Consider the following 25,546-nt stretch of genomic DNA (forward strand, 5'->3'; position numbering starts at 1 on the left):
GTCTTAAAATGGACATTCTAATAAAGTTATTGGCTGTGTAAATTTATTTATTAAAACATTTCAGTAATATTACCAGTATTTATTATTTTCTGCCAAGTGCTTGATGTGTTCTACAACACACCTCCCATGCACACCCTCATGAAATGGTCTGCAGAGAAAACATTGAAGATCAGAGCAGATTTCAGGAAACCAGGCTGCATGTTACATATTGAAGTGAAGGAGATATCCAGTCAAGACAAAATATTAATAAGCTTAGATAACAATAGCCGAGTATGGAAACTCTTTCTAACATAGTACCAGTATTGCAGGTTAAGAATGTTAACCCCAGCACAAAAAATGTATTTCTGCTTCGCAGTCATTGGATGTGGTGTCAGTATTCATTTAAATGTTTTAGATCAAGAAAAGTTTTATTGACAACAGAATATAGCAGTTGGATTTGCCAGAAATGCGATGTTCTTGTCCCTTGCTGTATGCTGAGCTAATAACACAAACTTCCTATCTTCCTTCTAAGCTGTAAATGACTAATACCCCCGCTTATGTAGTAGAGATGAATAGAGGAAGACCTATGTATAGTCCAAATAAGAAGAGCAGCTTTGTGATAGATGCAATGGAGCAGTAAGTGTTGTCACCCTATGACAGGAAATGTGTTATTCGCAGAACTGGTTCAGATATTTTTGAAAATCCGTTACAGATGAGGATACAATTTGTATAGAGCAGCAAGCATAGTTTACCTTTCGATCTCTGTCATGTATCCTCTTCCTTATTAAGGTACAATTAATTTAAATATAATTGATATATACATACAAATATATATAGAGGTGTTCTTCATTTGAAATAACTTTATTCAGATATAGGTTTTACATATTTTACTGTACAAGATTATTTTTAAATAAAAACATCGGAAATGCAATAAAGTGAAATCCTACTGTGGGTTTTTTTACTTCAGGGCCCAAAAATATAAACTGGTGCAAAGGAAATTAAAAACAAGATTGATGAAACCCAATTAGAATTCGCTTCTCGGCAGTTTCTAGTGATGTTTGGAAAATCTATGCAAATGTTGTTGTTATAAATACTTTAACTTGAATGTTGAAAATTTGGTTTTTATTATTCTGTTACCATTGCAGAGATTTGTAATACAAGAAGGAAGAAAACCTTTGTCAGGTGTCATTAAGATGTTCCCTTGACTCATGCTTTGGTACCAGTTGTAAAATGTTGGATTTTTGACTTGACTGATCTGACTTGACTGATCTGACTTGCCAACAGGGACACAGATTGTAATAAACACCCAAAAAAGGTTAAAGACTCTTCATTTTTGCCTTACGTTCTTTAGTATAAGACATTCTTTTGCTAATAGAATGACTAAAGCAGACACAAAGGGATCATTTTATAAATGTCTTCACCCAAGATTCACATTTTATTTTTGGGTTTACCCCTTATAATTGAGTAATATTTAAAATGTCATTAGAATTTGACTGGGGTCACACCAGTACATGGCACTGTGCCATCATGTGAATTGTATAATAAATTTAGGCTGGGTAAATATGTGCAATATTTGGCATTGTAAAGAATCTTTCACAATCCTTTCCACGACAAACACATACAGCACCGTTCTGCTCTATGGATAGGGGAGGGGGAGAATAATGGAGCAGCACCCCGCTGCACTCTCTCCACTTGCATTACAATCGTTCGTTGTCCATGGATCTGCCAGGATGGTTGTTTGGACGATGAGCACTGCACACATGCCAGATTCTTGTCGGATATTAGCCGATTATCAGATGAGAATCATTGCATGTGTGTACATAGCCTTACTGTCAGAGCCATGAAGACACAGCACTATCTATTAGTTACCAACAACCATGCACGAAAGATCATATATGAGCAAGTGTGGGAAATATACAGACCGAGCCTATGTATTATTTTCCCATTGAAATACATTTGGACTGATTTAGATTCGAGCATATAGAGTAATTGGAAAAAAATTTGAATCCTAGGTTAACATTGCATGAAGACATTTCCAAATAGACCCCTTTACAGTATGCGCTTTGATGAAAACTGACATCCTTCTCCCCTAGTTTAGCACCTAACCCCATTAAAAGGTACAAAAGTAAAATGTTATCATATATTAACCCCCCACAAACACACACACCACCTATTAGCCTGTTTTCCCACTATAAATTCCCTATAATAACAGTGCAAAGTATAACAGAGTGCTTTGTGTAGTCTAACTACAGAAATCCATTTTTTTTTGGTTTCAGCACATCACTGCCCATTACACCATGCTGCTCATACATGGGGAACAGATTGTGCAGGGCTCTGTGTGTACACAAGTTGATACATTTTTTTTTACAAATATTACATATTTATAAAGCCTGACCATAGTACAATTTATTAAAATGTACACAAAGTATTTTCAATATATCTTTAACTTATGAAGAGACAACAAGTTTGGTAAACCTTAGACACAAAAGTCACATATATACATGCAGGTATGAGGAGACATGACATTACAGCTGCAGTCCGAGTGTGATACATAAAATTCCACCAACCATGCGAACAGAGATCTCCCTGGATACTCGAATGTTATACGTTTAATATGTTAGTACACAGTATGGTGGTTCAGAATAGAATAGAAAGTCATATTAGAAAGGCACCATGATGATTTTGGCAGGTGAAGCTTTCCTGTTAGTATTGCCAGTCCCTGTCCTATTCCTTTTAGGTGGGAACAGCGGACAGTTCCTGCTTCTGTGCCAGATTCACCGCATCCTCTCCTTCCATCACGAAACTGATGTTCACAAAAGAAGTGGTGGCCTCTGGCTGCTGAGTCTGAGCACTGTTCCCGCTTTGCTGCTGCTCTTGGTACTGTTTCTCAGCCCGTTCTGACATTTCATTCTCTTCCTCCTCTTCTTCCACCTACACAAGAGAAAAATAAATGTCCATTGTTGGAAAGTCACCGGAGTGATTTTCATTTTTAAAAACCCAACACCAGTGGGTCCCCCCAGGGTCCTTCTCCTGAGCCAGAACCAGGGACCACCAATATTTTCTTGCAGACCCACTGCTCTAGGTCTATTCCTACAGGATAGATATGGCTAATCCTAAATCGTTCTCCATGTCCGAGAGCTAGACAATCTAAAAACATTACCCATCTATGTGCCTCTTCATGCCTCTGATCGGCTACCAAGAAAATAAATGTCATCTTTCCAATGGGCTCACTGCTTTTGCAACTAGTTAGAAGAACAATAAACACATACTCACCTCTTTCTGCATTCTGTAATATTCATCAATTGCATATTGATACTTAGGTGTACTGACACCTAAAACTGAGGCAATTTTCTCTCCTAGGAAGTCACAAACTGAGACAAAAATAGAAAATGCATAAGCAACAATGTCTATACAATATAATACATAGGTAATATTATCTCTAAAAGATACAATTTGTGCATTACCATTCATATTTTAGAACCCACCCAGGATTTTACATTATCAATAATTCTTTTTCTGATGGGGATTGACAAAATGGGCCTGATTTACTAAAGCTCTCCAAGCCTGGAAAGAATACACTTTCATCAGTTAAGCTGAGTGATCCAGCAAGCCTGGAATGGATCTGGTACATGATTCAAAACATTTGCTCGCAAACAGCAAATCACTTTGAAGAAATCCATTCCAGGTTTGCTGGATCACCCAGCTTCACTGATGAATGTGTATAGTTTTTCTCAGCCTTGGAGAGCTTTATTAAATCAGACCCAATGTTGCCATCTAGTCTGATTTTACATACAGCTGCCTCCACTTTTTATGTGATCAGGAGTCAAAGGACAGATCTACACATCACATTATTGGGTTGTTCTTTTGTCTAATCATAACTTTAGAATGATAATGTGAGTGATTTTTGTTTCATTTATTAAAATGATGGTTTTTATAAAAGAGAATGGTAAAAGAAGGAAGTAACAGAAACAGACAAATATGTTTCGATGCTTCAGAAGCTGACCACAGGATTATTCTAACTAATAAACTAAAACCAATATGATGAATTAACCTATAACTGGCAATCAAGTTCCTGCTGCAACTCCAATGCAGTGACTGTATGCGGGAGCTGAATGGTCTTCACTTACACATCTTTAAAAACATGCAAAAGGTGCAGATGAATAAATGGTTTGGTTAATACAAACTTCTTTCCTATATAACTTATCCTGTTACTCTAAATAAATAGGAGCATAAACCCTGGTTACAAGATTTATGAAGACAGACATTGATGCTTCATTATATAGGAAACGATCAAACTACTGCATGTGGATATGTGAAAGGCACTGGAGAGTTTACAGCTGTCATTATATAGAATGCTTGTAGAAGTATCTGGATAAAATATGTCATGTTCCACATTTCATACAATAAACTTCAACAAAGCAAATTCTCCATTGGGATTAGGGGACATTACCGGCATTTATAAACCTTCACGTAATCCAACAAATATTTCAAGAAATTATTCACCTTAACTTTATTGTCCCTTAATCTCAGTGGAGAATTTGCTTTGCTGTCAATATATAGACAAATGTATGAGAATGTATTGATTCCAAAAACACAGGATGCCCAAGCTCCATATTATGTGATCTTGGTATATTTTACGACCCCACAAATATTGGTATCAGGATCATGTATAAATGTTAAATTAGGATCACATAGGAGTCATTTAGGAATGATTACAGATCTAAGAACTGTGTATAAGAAGAACAATATTATTAATATACATAGATATTTTTATGCACAGTAAAATATACAAATTGCAATGTGTTTGATATAAGTGGCACCCCTGGTTTGTAGCAAGGAGAGGCTTTTATTGGCCCCTGCATTGAAGAATACCTTGAGGAGGCCCTGGATTGTCTGTAAGATATCCATTACTGGTATTTTAACTTTATTAAAGATCCAGGTGTATAAGATTGGTCCGATGACCAGATTGTGTGGTGTATAATGCTGACAGACACAGACATGCAGTTTAGATCTTACAATTAGCACTCTCGCCTTGTAGCAATAGGGTTCCTAGGATCAAACACCTCCCAGGACACTAACTGCATGCTGATCCCATAGTGATTGTGTGGGTTTCATAAGGGTACTCTGGCTAACTCAAACATACCAAATACATGTTACTTAGTTATTTGGATTCCCCCCATATAATAACCTTATCTTATGGTAGGGAGTTAGGAGGGACAGTTAGTGACACGACTATGGGCTGTTTAATATCTCTGTCCTTTATAAATACATGATGATGATAATAATAGTAAAGGAATTGTATTTCTTCTAATCAGCCAAACAACTAAATCACTAGGTTTAAACTAAGAAATACAATACCTGAAAGTGTTGAGGTTGCTACTCTCAGCATATAAAACCAGAGATATGGACCCCAGGTTAACTTTGACTGTGGAAAAAAAAAAGTAATGAAAATTAACTTTTTTTCTATGGCACATTTTCATATGACTATTAAATACATTTTATTATGTATAACAAATATGAAATATAACGGTGGATCAAAAACATGTGTATGTATTGTGCTGCACCACCTTAAATCAGCATATGAAGTGGCTATGTATGTGCGGTGAGACACTTGTCTCTCCGCACATCCATAGCAAGACACTTCTCACGTGTATGTGAGAGTGTGCAAGAGTACAGGTTCGGGTTCTAAAGAATCTCCTAAACCTCCACCAACAGCTTACAAAGGAGGAAGGTTGCAAAACGGACCTGTCAACATTTTTTTGCGTTCTAAAGTTATGAAAGAGGCTAGAGGGCACATTATTATTATCATTAAAGAGTATTTATATAGCGCCAACATATTATGCAGCGTTGTACATTAAATAAGGGTTGCAAATCACAGACAGATACAGACAGTGGCATAGGAGGAGGAGGGAACCCTACCCAGAAGAGCTTACAATCTAGGAATGGTGGGTAAGTAGTGAGGGTTTTAGGAGACAGTAGATGGGTAGGCAAATTTGAAAAAAAATGGGTTTTGAGTGCTCTTTTAAATGAGCAGAAAGTAGGAGCAAGCAGAATAGGTCGAGGATGACCATTCCAGAGAGTTGGGGCAGCTCTAGAAAAGTCTTGGAGCCGCGCGTGTGATGAGGAGGAGCAAAGAGAGAGGCTGGGGGAGTATTTTTCTATCAGGTCAGAAATGTAAGTGGGACAAGAACTGTGTAGGGATTTGAAGGCAAAGCACAGGAGCTTGAATTTGATTCTAATGTGAAATGGAAGCCAATGGAGAGAACTGCAAAGAGATGCAGCGGAAGAGGAGCGGTGGGAAGAATGGATGAGTCTGGCTGCAGCATTTATATTAGATTGTAGAGGAGAGAGTCGGGTTAGTGGAATACCAGAGAGGAGGATGTTACAGTGGTCTAAACAAAAGATGATAGGAGCATGTACAAGGAGTTTGGTGGTGTCTGGGAACAGGTAGGAGCGGATTTTGGAGCTGTTGTGTAGGTGAAAGTGACAGGACCTGGAAATGTTCTGAAAATGGGGAGTAAAGGAGGGGGCAGGATCAAAGGTTATGCCAAGACAACAGTGGGAGGGAAGAATAACAGTGTGATTACCAGAAATATATCAAGGAAAGATTAGGAATGTGGGGTGGGGGGGGGGCACACTCACATTGTTTGTTTATGGGTTCTGAGTCTGGGCTACTGATGGGCATGTTGACTGGTGATTGTCATGAAAGGCTTGCATGATGCCTTGGAGACAGCAGTCAATATGGATGTCTTCTAGGATGGCTATATTCAAATAGGTTTCAATAATAAAAAATGTTTTAAATGGAAAAAATCTGTGCCGACACCTTTCAAAACATTCAAATGAGTACCATCCTGGCTCTGGTGAATTATTGTATGTGAATGTGTAATAAATGGATCTTTTGCCCTGTACTATATAGGGAACATGTTACAATACTTGCCCTTTTCTGTTGAATGTCAGGGAATGGGTGGGGAATGTGAACTATAAATAGGACAAAGGGCCCTTACTTGATGTGACAGTACTAGTAAATGATCTACACATAACCTCCCTATAAACCAGCACTCCAGAGTATTTAGTCAAAAACACACCACAGTTCCTGGTGTTGAAAATGTACCCCATAATGACCCCTAACCAAGATGGTGACTTTAAAAACAAGCAGCCTTTACCTAACTAATAAAAGGTTGTTTGGCTAATCCAGGACTCTCTGTAACAAATGCTTTCCAAATGGTATAACACAGGAATATTGCCTCTCTAATGCACACAGGAATCAGATCCCTAAGCAGGACAGGGAAGTGACATTTAGTACCTATGTATGTGTACAGGTAAGTCCTCTACATTTTAGCCCTCAGTATTACGGGTTAGTAGATGGACCCTGCAGAGGATGTGATGAAGGTACACGGCTGGAGATTTGGTAAACTCTGTGTTTCGGTATTATTAGAGATCTTTGTGTGACTGTAACCTTTTCTATTATGTGGCGGCATTGCATCATGGTAATTGGTTTCTAAAAGCCTCTGTACACAGTATTTAATTACATTGTTTTTTCCTGTGACTGCTTACATATTAAAGCTCATACAGCCCTGTAACCAAAGCTGCTGATAAATGGCAGATGAAAGGATGGAATGTAACCATTACAAGAATTAAAAAAATGAATAAGTCAGTCTTGCTATAGACATGTATGGTCAACCCAATGATGTATATTGCAGTGTTACAGGTCAGGGGTCAGGTAGGGACCTCTAATTAATGGCTGTCAGATGGAATCTTCTGTGATCTATTAATACTCATAGAATAGTTTTGCTTTACCTGTTGCACTCCTTAAAGGCTTGCATATTGTCCATTATTATTATACAGTATTTATATAGCGCCAACATATTACGCAGCGCTGTACAGAGTCCATAGTCATGTCACTAACTGTCCCACAAAGGGGATCACAATCTAATGTCCCTATCATAGTCATATGTCATTAACACAGTCTAAGGTCAATTTGGGGGAAGCCTAACCGCATGATTTTGTAATTATCACCATACAATCATAGAAAAGAAGAATCTTCACCTGCCAATCTTGGCATAGTGATTTATTAACATAACACCACAGGCATTATAAGCTGACCATTCAGAAGATGAGATGAGGATCCATTAAACTCCTGAAACTTAGAGATTGAAGGGCAATATTATCATTATACCCAGGGGTGCTGATCAAGATTCTTTTTTCCCATATAATGGTACCCATAGACATGTAGATCATTACTAAGACATGATTGCCTGGGTACAGTGATAATCAACAGATAAGGCACCTTAACAGATTTACTTGCTTGGATGTTTGTGATACACTGAAACAACAAATATTGACATCAAGTCATCCTTCTCGTTAGAGAAGTGGTTGCAATCTTAAAATTCATCACTACACTAATGTCTATGGAATGTCTTAGCAATACAAACTGAAGTGTATAAATAATTAAGGCCAATTAGTGTCATTCCATCTAAATCCTTATTTATGACATTCTTCTAGACTCAGAAAAGGCTGCAGCTGAAAGCTTAAAGTAATTGGTTGTGTGCTCGTTCTAGAATCTGGTAAAACTATTGACAGGGGATGCATTCTACTACACATAGTCCACCTTTGCAAAAAAGTGCCATAACAATATCACTTGATTCCATGGAATTTCATCCATGCCTACCTAAAGCTAATCTTCAGCCTTTTCTTCTATCTTGCAAAGTTCCATAGGCTCCTTTCCTATATAAATTGCTTTTTCTGACTTCACTGCACACTGGGAGCTTCACACAGTACGCATTATAAGTTGCAGGATGTGTTTTGCATCATTTAGTCTTTTCCTCCCCAGTCTTGCTGTCACTGACTTGCCTCCTTTATTAACCTCCCTAGCGGTAACCCCGAGTCACACTCGGGGTAGGTAAACCTATAGGAAGGTTAGTGAATACAGCGCTTACCTTATCCGCCGGCGTCCCGCGCCGTCCATTGCCGCGATCTCTGTGTTCTTTCTTCTTCCTCCAGCCGGCTTCTGCACCCGATGATTCGCGGGGGAGTTCTCGGTGATGTCGGTGCGTGTGTACGTTGCTGGAAAGGCGGGGCAAAAAATTCAAAATCCATTTGTATTGCATTCAATACAAAATAACTGTTTTGAATGCAATACATTGGATTTATATGTGTAAAAGCAGTACATTGTTTTCAAGAACATTTATTTCATTCCAGGTTTGCTGGATCACCCAGCTTCACTGATGAAAGTGTATTTTCTCCAGCCCTGGAGAGCTTAGATAAATAAGGTCTACTGTGTCACAGATAAGCTACATCATGAAAACAGAAAGCATTTATTTCAAAATGTAATGTACAGCACTGCGTAATATGTTGGCACTATATAAATCCTGTTAATAATAATAATAAGGGGAAAGGGTGAACCAAAAAAATAGCCAAAGTTAGGACAATTAAAGACTGCTTTCAATCATCTACACTACAACCTTTTTTTGCTTGCCCTTGGTGAATAAACCCCCATCTGTGTTTATGGATCATACTGCTCCTCACTAGCTACGATCGTCCATCTTTATACGACACCTACAAACTTCTTTCCCTCTCTCCAATACATCTCCCACAAGCTTGCTTCCCCATTCTTGCACAACAATTACATGCTTAATTCCAAGCTATATTTCTGTGCCTTTCACAAATGCTTCCTTCTAGGTTATATAAAAAAAAAATAACATCCAAGTTTCCTTGACTCTGTTTTCTCAGTCCATGTATATTCTTACTTCCTGCTGGAGCTCTATTCTGTACGGTGATATGACCTTCTCTATTGTCTATACGGCATTACAGTCACTATGTTTTTCTGTAATGTATCTGTGTAATCGCTCTGCAGCCCCATCCTGCCTGTCCACCTCAAAGTCATAAGAAGAAGCTAAGATTATCAATAGAAAAAACAACCCACTCATTGAAAAACATTTACAGAATGCAGCCAAGGTAGCAAAGATGACAATGTAAGACTTTGCTTGTTGTCGGAGATCCAACAAATAGGAAATGATAAAATACAAAATAAAGGCATCTAGCCTTATTGTAAAAGCATTGTCACAACATGTTGAAAAGTCAATATTTCAGGGCTGCAAAGGTCTCTTACTATTGCCTATGCATACACTTTACTCCATGCCCATACATATATAAACACACACAAATAATCCCCAATGGTTCCTATGGGCACCCCAGGCAGACCTAATTTATTGAATTGCTTGATGCATTGATAGGGACACCGTAGTGACAAAGCAAGTAGAGGAGACATGGCCACCCAACACACCCATTAGTGATGAATGCTGAAGTTTCCAGCAGCTGGGTGTAAATCTGATAGAAAGTGACAATCAGTCATCTGAACTACTTGAAACCTAACACATAATTGTGATATTCATATATTTCCTGCTGGACTGCCATGTCACTAAGAACAAAGCTTGGCCAGTTATTGTTAGTGATACCTGATATTACATGCAAAGTGTATGCAAACTATGTACTAACATAACAAGAAAAGGGCAAATACAAGGACAATGCAACCTTTTTCAGGTGCAAAACTCTAAAAACTTGTTTTTACCTAAAATAAAAATACATTTTATTTAGAATTTGCTGGTGACAGCTGATGCTGCTCTATTCCGAACCTAAAGCAAAAGAAGAGCCCAGTGTAAGCTACCCTTTGCTGTCTGGTAAATGGCTTTACTTACCATGCTGTGGCTGCTTTCCAAAGAAAACCAACTGCAGGATTTTTTGGTGGGTAAAATGAGTGTTTCTTAGAAAATTAGAACACATAGAGCCATACTGAAGCAACGATATGCTTTCTTTTTTTGTTTTTGATATTAGTGCTGGGCATATCTTCTCATATATCCTTTTCTAGTGCAGGAACACTGGAAATATGTATATTATGCTTACTAAGAACATCACAGGAATTTCATAATCCAGAATGTCATTAAAAGGCACTTTGATTCTTATCACAGCTATATTGTTTAATGGGTATATAGGCATGTACCTGTCAAGTTATTGATCCAACTATATTACTGGTCTCAGCTGGGTCATTTACACTTGCACTAACAATAATGATTGATAATGGTCAAAATGTAAAGGGAACACAAGGACACAATTCAAAGACACCCTATAAGACCAAATGACCAATGATGACGACCTATGCCTTCCAGTATGAAGAACTGAAAAGGGTTGAAACAATTAAAGTGTTATTACAACTACATATTAGATGGCGGTAGATACTGGAGACTTCATTTACTTCCAATTTCTTGGAGCTCTATGGGTGAGGTCTCTCTGTGTGATTCCCTCAGTCTGCTCTCCTATTATTAGGTAGTATAGGAGGCATTAAGCGTATAAGGAGACACCACAACATGTAAAAGCCCCAGGTGAACAAGTTATGGGTTGGGAGTGCCTGCAGACAGATCTTACTGTTAGTGTATACAGGACATACCAGATACATGGAGGTAATCTTTGGGCACAGCCTGGTGGGGTGAGCTATTTTAACTCCAGTATTTCCTTTAGCACCGGTTTACATAATACAACAGGAGTGTGTAGGTTGGGTACAAATTGTGTTTTGTTTGCACCTGCAGTTAGTTTTTAGTGTAGCGTGCCTGAAATGAAAGTAATGTGACAGGTCACTCTGTGCAATGCTTCCCATTGTTTTCAGCAGGAACTGAATGACATAAACACATCATGCAGTCCAGGTTTGTAACCTCATAAAGTATGACTGTCTGTGTCCATAGGGTGAAAGGTGCTTTCCTCTGCAGGAATATGTAATGTTGTATGTAGATATCATAAAACTAACAGGATACAAAAAAATTCTTATTGAAACACTTCTGTGATTCTAGCAGGAAAGCAGAACAAAAAGGACAAATACTGAAAATGGTCCATTTACTGTTTATAAGCAGCCTAATGGCTAGAACCAGCCTGCAGCACTAAAGGTTGGAGTCTTGGCCAGGACAATATCTGCATGAAGTTTGTAAGCTGTCATTAGGATTTTGTGGGTTTCTTCTAAGAACCATGGTTTCCTCCCATACTCCAAAAACATACTGGTAAGTTATACAGCATCACCTAAAAACTGACCTTAGACTACATATAAGTGTATATATATATATATATATATATATATATATATATATATATATATACACACACACACACACACACAAACACACACACATATATATACATACACACACACACACACAAACACACACACACACACATAAGACTACAATTATGGCAGGGACATTAGATTGTGAGCTCCTCTGATGAATTAGTACAGTTCTGTGTAAGATGTTAGCACTATATAAATACAAGATAATAAAATATATTGGCCTTCCCATACTTTTCATACTTTTCCTCGGTAGTGTTCTCATCTTCTAAAGAATTACGTGCAGCTTTCTCCAGTTATATTCTACATCTCCAGCTGCCCAGGCTGCATTGGAACATTAGAAAAACCATAAATGTTGTCTTCCATACTTTTTATTTTGCCTTCTGAAGCACAATGCTAGACTCCACATGGACATTTTCTTGTTTTAAAGTTGCTGACAAGCTAACTACTCAATGCTAAAACAAATCCTCACTGAATATTACTAGTGGTTATCATTAGATCACACACACACCTTTGTATTGTGCTGAAAAGGAGAATGTAATCAGATGAAGAGCAATGGGAGTCTTATATTTTACCTGCATGTTGAAGGATATATGAGTCATCATACACATCAGAGTTTTCACTATTTTATATAGGGAACAGCATAGGAAATCCTACTCACATAAAAAGTCTGCTACTACACAAGGGTAAATAAACCAAATACAAATGGATTCATACAAGAACCCAGGTATTCAATTTCAAATTGTCATAGCTACCTATCAAAGATTACTGTGCTTTGCCTTCAAATCCTTCCACAGTTCTTGTCCTGTTTACCTTTCTGACCTGGTAAAAAAAAAACACTCCCCTAGCCGCTCTCTTCGCTCCTCCAATGACTTCCTCACTCATAAGGTTCACACGCACGGCTCCAAGACTTTCTAGAGGTGCCCCAACTCTCTGGAATGGTCGTCCTCGTCCTATTCGGCTTGCTCCTACTTTCTGCTTATTTAAAAGAGCACTCAAAATCCATCTTTTTAAATTTGCCTACCCGTCTTCTTCTATCTCCTGAAACCCTCACTACTTCCCACCACTACATATCTCCCCTCATTTTATGTGTTACTTCCCCCACCTACTAGATTGTAAGCTCTTCAGGGCAGGGTCCTCTCCTCCTCCTGTATCACTGTCTGTGTCATTTGCTACCCCTATTTAATGTACAGTGCTGTTTAATATGTTGGCGCTATATAATCCTGTTTATTACTATAAATATTTTTAATAAAATATTATATATATTTTACTATTGGTTCCCTTTTCAGCTCCACATACGGAGTATGAAATGACATCACCTGAAGTCTAACACTTGGTCCTCTGCCATCTGTCTGACCTCATGCTGTCCCATGAGAGTACATATCAGTATCAGTGCATGGAAATGTACACAACTACAGGCTTTGTGTCTCACACCGTTATGACTACTTTGGAGCTAGAAGAAAGCATATGTCATCAGCATGTGATCAGCCTGTCAGGAGTCTTCTCATCTCTGACCCTAAACATCTACAGAAACAAAATAAGCAAATCCTTATAATAAAAAGAATCAAACATCTTCCATATATAAGACTTGTTAGTTATAACCAAATTAGTATTTAAAGTATTTACACTTTGTTTAACTTGTTCTCTTTAAAGGTAAGTTTCAGACACACATCTAATACACAAAACTGGGAATCACTGGGATTATTTGGCGGATTTTTATTTGTGTGCTCCATTCAAGATAAAAACTTTCATTGCAACTACACCACCACCCCATCCTAATGTTTTAAAAATGACTGGACAATAAAGGAGAAGCTGAACACAGATGAAGTCAGTAAAACTACCAGAAACATAACTTGATTGTTACTGCTTCCAATTTAAGAATTAGGCAAATAATTCATCACAATGCCCTTTTGTCAGGTGCATTTAAAACATTCAGATTATTTGATGAATATATAATTGGATTAAATGGTGTTTCTGTTACATCTGCTTGGAGTCCAGTTTATAAATAAATATAATATGCTTTTACACATATTTCTAAAAGATTTTTTTATCCACCATAAATCTGAACACCAGCCACAGTAGGGTGAGAGGCCCAGACAGACCCATACACACTGATGGTTGTTCCATACATACTCCATGCTGACATATTAAGGACACCAGAGACACATTCTCTATTGCAGTGTTCTCCCCAGTCCCTTTTAGCTGGGTGCACCACCCGGCACTTTTCAGTAGCCACCTAGCTGTTTCTGGTTGGTTACTGAAAAGTTGGGGCACAATACAGGCCCACCACCCGCCTATAGCTTCTCCCACCCAGAAGCTATGGGGAGAATAATGCATTGTATGTTACTGATAACACATACCGGATCGATGGTTGGTAACAGATCCCTCTTTTCCTGTAATTCTTCTTCCTCGTCCGTGCTGTACTCTTCCATGGTCTCCCCACTGGCAAAGTGGATAATTCTTCGGGGGATTTTCTTTTTCTTCTTTACATCTCCAAGCTCCACACTCTCAAACTCACGGTCTCCACCGGACATGACCTGGAGGATGAATAAAAGAAAAACTAAAGAAGTCATCCAACCTCAGGGTGGTATTTTAGTCTCTGATCTCAATGTAAATAGTCAACAACAAAATTACTCTGCTCGTAATTTCCAACCATGTCCAGAGTTTTGGGTGTTGCTAGCTATCATAGCCTGTTGCAGCATCTTTATGGGGGGAGAGGGATCCCCTCATAAGTGACCGCAGCAGCTGTGCAGATTCAACATTCATCTACTTCATCTACATTGTATCTACTTTTCTAAATCTTGTCCTCTGCCCGGTCACCATACAAAGGACAGAAGCATCACTCGCCCTCTCCATACTCAAGGGTTGCCTAGCTGTCTCCTCTTCCATTGTTGGGTCTCCTCTGGGCTGCATGACTCCTATAGCTACTTCCTGTGATCCAAGGAGGTCATGGACACACCCAGCAGGGGGGGCATCATATTATCAGCCTGGCATTACAATAGAATAATACAAATATATGGTGATGATGTCATAACCTCATCTCTGCTTCAATGAAGACCCAGGAGAACAAAGTGACCGGGCAGAAGATGGTTGGGGAGAGTTTTGTACTTGCTTTGGGGAAGAGAAGGGAGATAAACAAGACCTGATACTGGTTCTTCCTCTTAAATAACACAAGGGAGACAAATGTTATCTGATGATGAGAAGGAGGAGGATGGGGATGATACTCCCAACCCATGTGATCCCTGGGCTCTGCAATCTCCCCATACAACACTTCAATAATAGATTGTAAGCTCTTCGGGGAAGGGTCATCTCCTCCTCCTGTGTCACTGTCTGTCTGTCATTTGCAACCCCTATTCAATGTACAACGCTGCGTAATATGTTGGCGCTATATAAATCCTGTTTAATAATAAACACTGTGTTCAGTGACTGTACACACCATAGGAAGCTGTCTGTGAAAGTGATTTCTCTGTACACACAACACCTGCATGTCATCTATATGCAGAATCGTCTGATTTTAGCAAGTTTAGACAACACCTGTTAATCCTGCCAGAAATGCAGCATCCATGTCACTTCCCATGGGTACTAAGTAATGAGTACCAAGTAATCCTCTGTAATCCACAGAATCACAATGTAATGGAGACAGAGATAGGGAGGCTTTGTATTCAAAATCATTGGAGTAGATTAGGGTGACAACCATGGCTCGCTCTATAGTACAGGAAGTCAGTGTTGTCACCTTGGGACAGGAAGTTGTGCTGAATGATATCAAAGTGCGGGAAGTATAGAGAAGAAGCTGAGTATATCTCTACATATACATGGCACATGGACACCAGGGGGGATCTTCCTTTATAACACTATATGGGGTATTATCATTCCTTAGCTGGGGTAGTTTTGTCAGACACAATGTCCCTGATTTATTAAAGTTCTCCAAGGCTGGAGAGGATACACTTCCATCAGTGAAGCTGGGTAATCCAGAAAACCTGAAATGGATTCCCTAAAAGTCATTAGCTATTGTTTTCAATCCTGAGCCAGATCCATTCCAGGTTTGCTGGATCACCCAGCTTTACTGATGAAATTGGGGAGCTCTAATAAATCAGGGCCAATGGCTCCAACATACAGCCACTGTCCTATTTACACTAACACAGAATGTACTAAACATCCCTAAAAGACACAAAGCTTCTAAGACACGGCCATGCTGGTACTTGTAGTCCTGCACATATGTTGTATAGGACAGGTGCTCTTGCCCCAGGCTGGGGAAGGTATAAGGAAGTACGCACAGAGCTATGGGGTGCACACAGCCGCCCACCACACTACACACATATTTCTCCCACAGCTTACCTCCCCTGTCGCCATACTTCTGCACCCCAACACCGGCTGCCTGGCAACGACACCGAGCGCCAATCACCGGCTCCGCCCTGAGCCTCACACAGACACCGCCCAGGCCTCTGTGTACACGAACGCCCGGCGCTCCCTCACCCGCATTCCTATTGGACGGCCGCTCTTGTATGATGTCAGGCGCGCATGCTTTGAAGCCTCTAGGTGGCGCTGCCCGGCAAAACAAATGCAATAATGAAAAAGTAACAGCAGGTGGCGATGCTGCACAAGTATCTGCTGGCACTCAGAATACAGATCACTTTCAACCTATGGTCACCTGAATTGTACTATTAAAATGTGAAAGATCCAGGTAGCACTATATACTTCTAGAAGCTAATGTCTCCTCTCTCAGATTTTCTCTCTGTATATCCTCTTCTGTTAATTTCCTCCTCCTGAAATTTCTACATTTTTAATTTGTCAGTATCAATCATTTTTTAAGCATAATTCTGTTATCCTGTTGTATTTTTTATAGCCTGATCTGTTATTTACTATTTATTGTTTGTACTTTAATTCTTTAAAACTTTTAATAAAAATTTACACTAAAAAAAGAATATATGGGGACATCTGGGGCGGTGCGAGATGAGGTGGCCACAGCTTGCATTGGATCCAGCGATAAATTACTGACAAAATATATTCACCTCTCTCCTGAAAGCACTGGGGGACAGGTAACTCAATGGGGGGTTGATCTGCAGCAGCAGTGTCTTCAAACACACAGAGCACAGCCACGTGGTTCCCTCTCTTATCTTGGAAGGTGACCACGTGGGCAGCTCCCATCTGCTGCCCATGTGCCTGGGAGGAATTCCCCCTTTGCAGAGGTCTCTCTAGCTGTGCTCCCTATTGCTCCTTACATCTGCAGCCTGTGTGCTGGAGGGAGGATTCCCTTTACCTTCCTGGACTGGCTGTTCCTGGGAGAGAAATTCCCCTTCTGCAAAGGGTACCCCCTTTCTGGACTCAACACTGCTTTTACATCTGCAGCCTGTGTACTTGGGATCTCCCCCTTTCTGCAGGGGTCTGCACCCCATTCCTGGATTTACAGATGTCTATTCTCATGTTTTCTTCTTGGTTGGAAATCAAAATATATACCAGTAATATACCAGAGAGAGCATACCCTCAGCCACAGCCATCATTACCTACATTGTCACATTCTGCAGGGGGAGAGTGAGCTGCAAACTTCCAAGCAGCATACTTCTTTAAGCCGATCACTTATTATTAACTGTAAATCATACCAATACATAGGCTACAAACACACGTGCAATATTTATTGTTGGAAACTAACGATTAAAGACGGATCATGTGACAATTGTTAACAAAAAAGTGCACAACGACTGGCCAGCGGCGCCAATGAACGAGGAATGTCGCTGGAAACAAACAGCCGACCCGGCGGATCTGATTGGGTGAAGATTGTTCGCTATCTTTTGTGTGTGCGATCTATTGTGTGTCGTTCAGAGATCGTGGATTGTTCTTCGGTACACTTTCTCCGGTACATGTCACTTCCTGCATCGTTCAAACGAACATATCTAGTGTGTGTACATTATTGGTGGATTATATTTGAACGATTGTTTCATTACAGCATGTACAGAATCATGCACATTCAAAACAATTGTGAATAATAGTTAATTGGTCATTAATCGATCGTTTTCTAAAGATAATTATTGCACATGTGTACGTAGCCTTACCTTTGTACTTGGGGAAAAACTGAAAGAGTATCAATCTTCAGATCCTGATATTTGGTGTAGAGTGCAAATATTATCCTTACTTTTTTTTTACAATTATTGCACTAGCCTGCATTTTCCTTTGAACTTCTTTAAAATGGATACATTTATTGGCAAAGCACAGGCGAATAACAAGCAATCTGCTAAACAGCCAAAGGTAAAACATTCGCAAGCACCGAGATCTTTGCCACCAGCTTCTCCAGAGTTATCAAGTTCCATCGCAGCAGAGATTTATAGCGTTCTCCTACCATATTTTCATAAAAACATTGCCGCTCTACAACTATCTATCAAAACGGCATTGATGGATTCACCGGCAAAACTTACCTTCCAGCTTTTATCCTTAGAGGAAAAATGAGAAGAAATGGAAAATCTCAACAGGCATTCAAACCTGCACTTTATAGGAATCCCAGAAACCATCAGAGAGCCTGATTTACAATGCTACCTTATGGTGGATCTGATGTTGGCTTTAAACTTACCACCACTTACTTCTAGAGCTTTGGAGAGAGCACATCGGCTGGGGCCAGAGCACTCAACGGCTAACCAATGACCAAGACCACTCATAGCCAAGTATTTCTCCTATTGTGTGTGAAATTCCCCCACCTACTAGATTGTAAGCTCTTTGGGGCAGGGTCCTCTCCTCCTATATCACTCTCTGTATTAGTCTGTCATTTGCAATCCCTATTTAATGTACAGCACTGCGTAATATGTTGGCACTATATAAATCCTGTTTAATAATAATTATTAGTAATAATAATAAGTATTTTTGTTTTTTGGAGGCTGTTATAGGAGCATACCGCAAAAAAATGGAACTTCATGTAGGCACGGAGAAAATATTGATCTTTCAAGACTTTCCACCTTCAGTTGCGCAAAAACACAAACACTTTGTCCCGGTATGTTGACGCCTGGTGGAAATGGGAACAAGATTTGCCCTTATGTATCTGGCCAAATTAAGGATAACATGGCAAGGGGAAAGCAAGGTTTTTTAGGATCCCCAAACGGCATGGATTTCATTCAAAGTAATCAGAATTTCCAGGAATCATGAACACCAGTCACGGAGGAATTTTTACTTAATGGATAAGATCACACCTAATCGGATCTCTCGATCACCGGAACCCTTTATTGGGTTTTATGTTTTACTATGTGTTTTATTGCATAGACATGTTTTTCTGTTGCTTAAATTCTATCTGTTTGGAAAAACAAGCTCTAGTTTTTGGTATATGTTGTTTGATTTCATATGTTTTTCATGTCTAAGGAGGGCCTTAAAGATTTTTTGATAAAAGAGGACACAGTTTGTCAGCATACTTACAATTGGTTTGGTTTGGTCTGTTTTGCCATTTGCATGGTTGGACCGGAACAGACAGTTTTGAACTTGATTAGCGATGATTAGCTCATTGGGCCATTTTTTTTGTGGTTTGAATCATGGTATCATTCTCTGATGTTTTGACTGACATGACACGCTCCTCCTACAAGCTCCTCAAGTATGTACTAATCCTCAAAACAAATAAATTTATTATCTTGGAATGTTGCAGACCTGAATAGTCCTCGAAACAGGAGAAAAGTTTTACTGCATTTAAAAGGCAAGGCCCCAGATGTGGTTTTTCTCCATGTATGTATGTATGTCATGGTGGTCTTGGGGATAGCGGGCACTGTATATTCTCTATGTTCAGTATATACCCCATAGGTAATTCATCACAATTCTATTCTTTATTCTCAAAAAGTCTGCTTGAAGGTCTCTACCCTAATTTTTTAGTGGCAGGGGATTTTAATGCTACTTCTGACCTGGTTGTGGACCGTTCCAGCACATTCACTAGATTGACTTTGGCCCCCACAGTAAATTTACCAGCAAGTATTATGTCAGTAATACCCAAGCAGTGCTGGTACCAGGTACACAGTAATACTTGAGCAGTATTGGTGTCAATGGACACAGTAATACCCAAGCAGCATTTGTGTAACTGGGCAAAGTAATACTCTGGCAGCTATGGTGCAAGTAAAACCTATGTAGCTATGGTGTAATTGGCTGCCCCAAGAAATAAAATATGGACTTACCCTTTGTGCTAAGCAGGTTTACTATACACAGAACTCCTCCAAAGCTTCCTCTCCCAACACTGCTGTCTTGGTCTCTGCAAAGCTGTTTCAGAATTTACATGATTCCTCACTCTGCCTGAGGGAACAAGAGGAAACACAAACTTTTCAACACACAAATAAACTTTCTTTTTAAATTGATGTTGTGGGAGCCAAAAAAGAAGGAAATATTTAAGCTACTGTTAAGTCACAAGTCACTGCCAGTTTTATTACTTTTGCCATTAAATTCCTTATTAACTAGTTTACTATAACATTACTGTATTATCCAGGGTCACTATGCATATGCTTGCTCATTTTACTGCTTTAAATATGTTACTTTTCAAATTGTTTTATTGGGTTTTTTTTTCAATTAGAAACAGATAATATAACAAGATACATGCATATACACTACAAACAAAAAAACACAAAAAGAAAAAACAACAACATGAACAAAAGCTATAATAATAATGATATACAACACATTAAGGTAATACAATCAAGCAAAACAATCAATAAAAAAAGAGACTGCACAGAAAATATTACAACAACATATACCAATCTTGCACTTGCATATACAAAACTGAGACAAATTATTGTGTGCCAGGAACATGGGGAAGACAATGTAAACATAATGGAACTATACCTGTGGACAACCAGATTAACTGATCACATATTTATACGTATACCATGAGTATTTAAACCTATCCAAGTTTCCCTAAAATAGGCAGAGCATAATATTTCACTTTAGGCAGCAGATCAGATATAAGGGAATTGTAAATTGTTGCTGTGGTTTATTTCCTTTCTATTTTTTCACAAATCCCACTTGAATTGTAGTATACATTTTTACAAAGCCTTTTCAAAGAGCTAGAACATAAGTTTTAAAGATGGTGAAAGTGCAAGTAAACTGAACAGTTGTATAATAAATTATTATTTTATTGTCTGTTTAGCTTATATAGATACCAATGAAGTTTAATCAACAGACCGACACCAAGACATCATACTTTTTAAACACCTTTAATAGGAGACATGAGATCTGGAATTGTCCCAGACATTACACTAATACTGTATACATCAGGATATGTTAAATATATACACCACATAGCACATCACATTATACAGATATCAGATAGCTATGGATTTCATCTTCAGTGCAGCATGGTTCACTTGCAGCAGTCAGACGTCTCACATTCACTGGCACATTGACAGCCCTCGCCGCATTTACCGCACTGATCCGAACAGCAAGAGCAAGAGCCTGTGGATAGAGACAGTCATTAGATGGTAAATATTGTACTAAGACCAAAGTGTACAATAAATTCATAATATATATATTATATTATATAATAAAATGACACCAATGATCTTTCTGGTATCTGTAAGGGTGGCATTCTTCCCACAAGCCAGGAATGTAAGAAGCATTCTTCATACCTAAAAGTTATCTCAAGGGGTTCCCTCATATTAAGAAAAGGTCAAGTGCTAAACTTTTCGACCGTCAAGTTAACTGACAACAGTTCAGGGAAGCTTTCAAAATTCTAAAATAATATTTATTGTCACTTGTTGATTTTTTTCCCTTAAATTTGGGATCCACAAGTCCAGACCTTACTGACTGTACACCTGTTTCAGGTGATCAGCCCACTTAGTAGTAAAGCAGGGATATGGATAACCTTGCAGGTTGCACAACAGTATCTACAGCCACATTAGTTCTATCCCCTCTTGTTTATTTATGTTACAATTTATAAAGCACTAGCAAAATTCAAATCACCTTGTTTAAAATATATGCCTGCTTTTTTGGTTACCAACAGTCCATAGAACGTCATATTTGTATCTATCTGTCATCTGCAATATGTGGTCCAGGTCTATGTGTTTCAATTGTAGAAACTCATTCTCCACCAGGGAAAGTTTCAGTGAATGTCAGGTTTACTGCTTTATAAATAGACCCCAAACGGTCCTGGACAACCCAAATAACTAAAGAAGGAGGTATCTTGCATACATAGTTACATAGTAGGCTAGGTTGAAAAATAACATAAGTCCATCATGTTCAACCACTAGGGAAATAAACATATCTCAGCTATAAAACCCTATGGACGTAGTTGGTCCAAAGGAAGGCAAAAAAAACCCTGGTACAATTTGCTTTAACAGGGGAAAAAAGGCAGGAATGAGGCATTCGGAGTTTCCCTGGATCAACAGTCACTGTTATCTTTGCTTTAAATCTCTAATACCCAGTTATATTCTGTGCTTCTAGAAAAACATCCAGCTTTTTCATAAAGCAATCTATAGTAGTTGCTGAAAGTACGTCCTGAGGGAGCCGATTCCACTTTTTCACAGACCTTACAGTGAAGAATCCGTTCCTTATTCAGAGCTTAAACTTCTTTTCCTCCAGACGCAAAAAGTGCCCCTTTGTTCTTTGTAATGATCTCAAAGTGAATAATGGGGAAGAGAGTTCTCTATATGGACCGTTTATATATTTATTCAGGGTGATCATACCCCCCCTTATACGTCTCTTCTCAAGGGAGAATAGATTCAGTTCAGCTAATCTCTCCTCATAGCTGAGCTCCTCCATTCCTTTTATTAGTTTAGTTGCCCTTCTCTGCACTATCTCCAATTCCACAATGTCCTTTTTGTGAACTGGTGACCAAAACTGGACTGCATATTCCAGATGTGGTCTGACCAATGCTTTGTACAGGAAAGGATAATGTCTGCATCTCTGCAGTCTATTCCTCTTTTAATACAAGAAAGTACTTTGCTAGCTTTAGATATTGCAGCTTGGCATTGCATGCTTTTATTAAGTCTATGATCTACCAGAACCCCCAGATCCTTTTCTATTTCTGACCTCCCCAAATGTATTCCCCCTAGACAATATGAAGCATGCATGTTATTAGCGCCCAAGTGCATAATTTTACATTTATCCATATTAAATGTCATTTGTCAATTGGCCGCCCAAGCAAACAGTACATCCAGGTCTGCTTGTAGATTATAGACATCCTGTATGGACTTAATTCCATTACATAGTTTGGTGTCATCTGCAAACACAGAAATGGTATTTTAATCCCAAACTCTATATCATTTATGAAGATGTTAAACAATAAAGGTCCCAACACTGAACCCTGGGGTACACCACTAATACCCTTAGACCATTCAGAGTATGAATCATTAATTACAACTTTCTGGATGCGTTCTTTAAGCCAGTTCTCTATCCATTTACAGAATGACTTTTCTAAACCTATTGACCCTAACTTGCATATTAACCGTCTGTGAGGTAAAGTGTCAAATGCTTTAGCAAAGTCCAAGTACAATATATCAACTGCTACTCCACTGTCTATCTGTTTACTTACTTCCTCATAAAAAGAGAGAGAATTTGTTTGACAGTTTCTGTCTTTCTTGAAGCCATGCTGACTACCACTTATGATATTTTTTTTCTAGCAGAATCAGGGATCTATACAGGACTGGGTATCTTCAGCTTAGGGGGCAAAAATCAATAACTGGCCTTTTCATTGAGGGAAATGTTTCATTGAGTGAGTGTACATTGCATAATCTATCATGATACCACAGCGATTGTTTGAAATGATGAAAGTTACAGCCAATGGAATAAATTATTAGTCACATCCCTGACAATAATGGCTGTTAGAGTTTTGAAAACCTAGTGATTGTCTATTGTACATATGTTATGGACACAAATAAAAGAATCAATCTTACTTTTTTTGCACGACTTGCAATGGCAGTCCTCACACTTACAGGAATCTTGACAGGTGCATGGGGCACCTATAAAAGACAAAGAGATACAATCGTAAATGACCACAATAAAAAACAATACACATACACGAGACAGACAGATAAAGATCTATTGCTGTGTAACACTATATTATCATCAATGGGCCCTTATGCACTGTGGATTCCTTCCCCGTTATATATTATTAGTAGTAATATGCAAGTTTCTCACATATATATGTTTTTATATATATATATATATATATATATATATATATTTATATATTTATTATATACACATATTAGGGAGAAAAGTGCTACTGTAAATCAGTAGGGTCAATATTTTGTACAAATGTTTGCACCACTACAAATCAACATTTTTCATTTAATTACACATTGTAAACATAACCCCTGAGATCTTATATGTGGTGTGATTCAGTTGTCTTCCTGCACTGGAATTGATAGGGACAATATGGCTCATGTTTATGCTAAGAGCAAGGAAAGGTGCATCACCTACCAGTACTGGCTTATTCATATTTCCAGTTGTATCTTGTAATCCTGTTTATATAAATGCAGATAAAGCAACTAAACAGCTGTGTCATCTTGGAAGAATATTTTCTTAGCAGCCAGAAATATTTAAATCAGCTTATAGGCCCTAATACAATAGAGTCAAAAATGCCTACTGTAAAATGCATGTAAATGATGGTCATAGGCTTTAGCAGGCACAATATGACTGCCTGCAAGACAATCTCTCTGCCGTCAATAAGTGACAGTCATCTGAAATCTATAGATCCTTAAAGGCTATAATATATGTGCTATAATATTCTATACAATTTACAATGAATGTCTCTTGCCAAATACAGAGAGTATATCTTTATCTTTAGATATTAAATTGTTATCAATAATTGTAGCTAAACCTACAGGGGTATATGCTTTGTTAAATGTTATACTGTATTACAGCTTTTATGTATATGCTATTTCTAATATACAATAAAAAACAATGTTAAAAAATAGGTGTAACTAAACAATACCAAACCAATATCATCTGTGACCTTGACATACCTTGTGCACATTTGCAGTCCTCAGAGTCCATGGTTGCTGTGAATGCAGGTGTAATATGCAGTGGATGCAGATGCTCAGTATAGAGCTGTGATTTGCTGTGGGTTCAGATGCTCAGTGAATAGCAATGATTCTCAGTATCTAGCCATTTGAATTCAGCTACATTACTGTTCTCTATATATACAAGATTTCAGACTGAGTGCAAAAGCAAGCACATAAGCAAACCCACTGACATGCATGTGACTCACAGCCACAATGTAGAACAAGGATATGCAGTGTGCACAACCTGCAGTCAGAGAAGACAAAGCATTACATAGCAAAAGAGCAGTTTCTGGAATAACCCTTGTCAATAAAAAATCATGTTTAATCATTTAGCTATCAAATGCTAAGGTAAAAAACAATTCTAGTAAAAAAAAAAGTATGTTAATATTTCGATATTATTTTGTAATATTTTCTTATTCTTTTTTTTTGCTAATGCTGACAGTATGTTATACGGATGACAGGTTAGTTGTGGGATGAGTCCAGTGACAGTATGTTATACAGATGACAGGTTAGTTGT

The 25,546-nt window shown here is 38.5% G+C and overlaps 1 protein-coding gene across 1 annotated transcript; it reads right to left on the reverse strand.

Annotated features, from left to right (window-relative positions):
- Positions 1–821: 821 nt before the first annotated feature.
- FAM177A1 (family with sequence similarity 177 member A1) lies at positions 822–16,577 on the reverse strand. Its single transcript, XM_072428429.1, has 5 exons — positions 16,418–16,577; positions 14,443–14,619; positions 5,338–5,404; positions 3,253–3,350; positions 822–2,910 (listed from the first exon to the last, which is right to left on the reverse strand). Exons 1-5 carry the CDS (start codon positions 16,430–16,432, stop codon positions 2,713–2,715), a joined length of 555 nt encoding a protein of 184 aa, XP_072284530.1. The 5' UTR covers positions 16,433–16,577; the 3' UTR covers positions 822–2,712.
- Positions 16,578–25,546: the final 8,969 nt, after the last annotated feature.

Source organism: Pyxicephalus adspersus, chromosome 12 (assembly GCF_032062135.1).
Source record: "Pyxicephalus adspersus chromosome 12, UCB_Pads_2.0, whole genome shotgun sequence".
Lineage (NCBI taxonomy): Eukaryota > Metazoa > Chordata > Amphibia > Anura > Pyxicephalidae > Pyxicephalus > Pyxicephalus adspersus.

Coding starts and splice junctions, on each gene's coding strand:
- FAM177A1 (XM_072428429.1), bottom strand. Junction 5,405..14,442: donor TGTTACCAACCATCGATCCG/GTATGTGTTATC, acceptor TTTTTTCCACAG/TCAAAGTTAACCTGGGGTCC. Junction 3,351..5,337: donor AGCAACCTCAACACTTTCAG/GTATTGTATTTC, acceptor TTTTTGTCTCAG/TTTGTGACTTCCTAGGAGAG.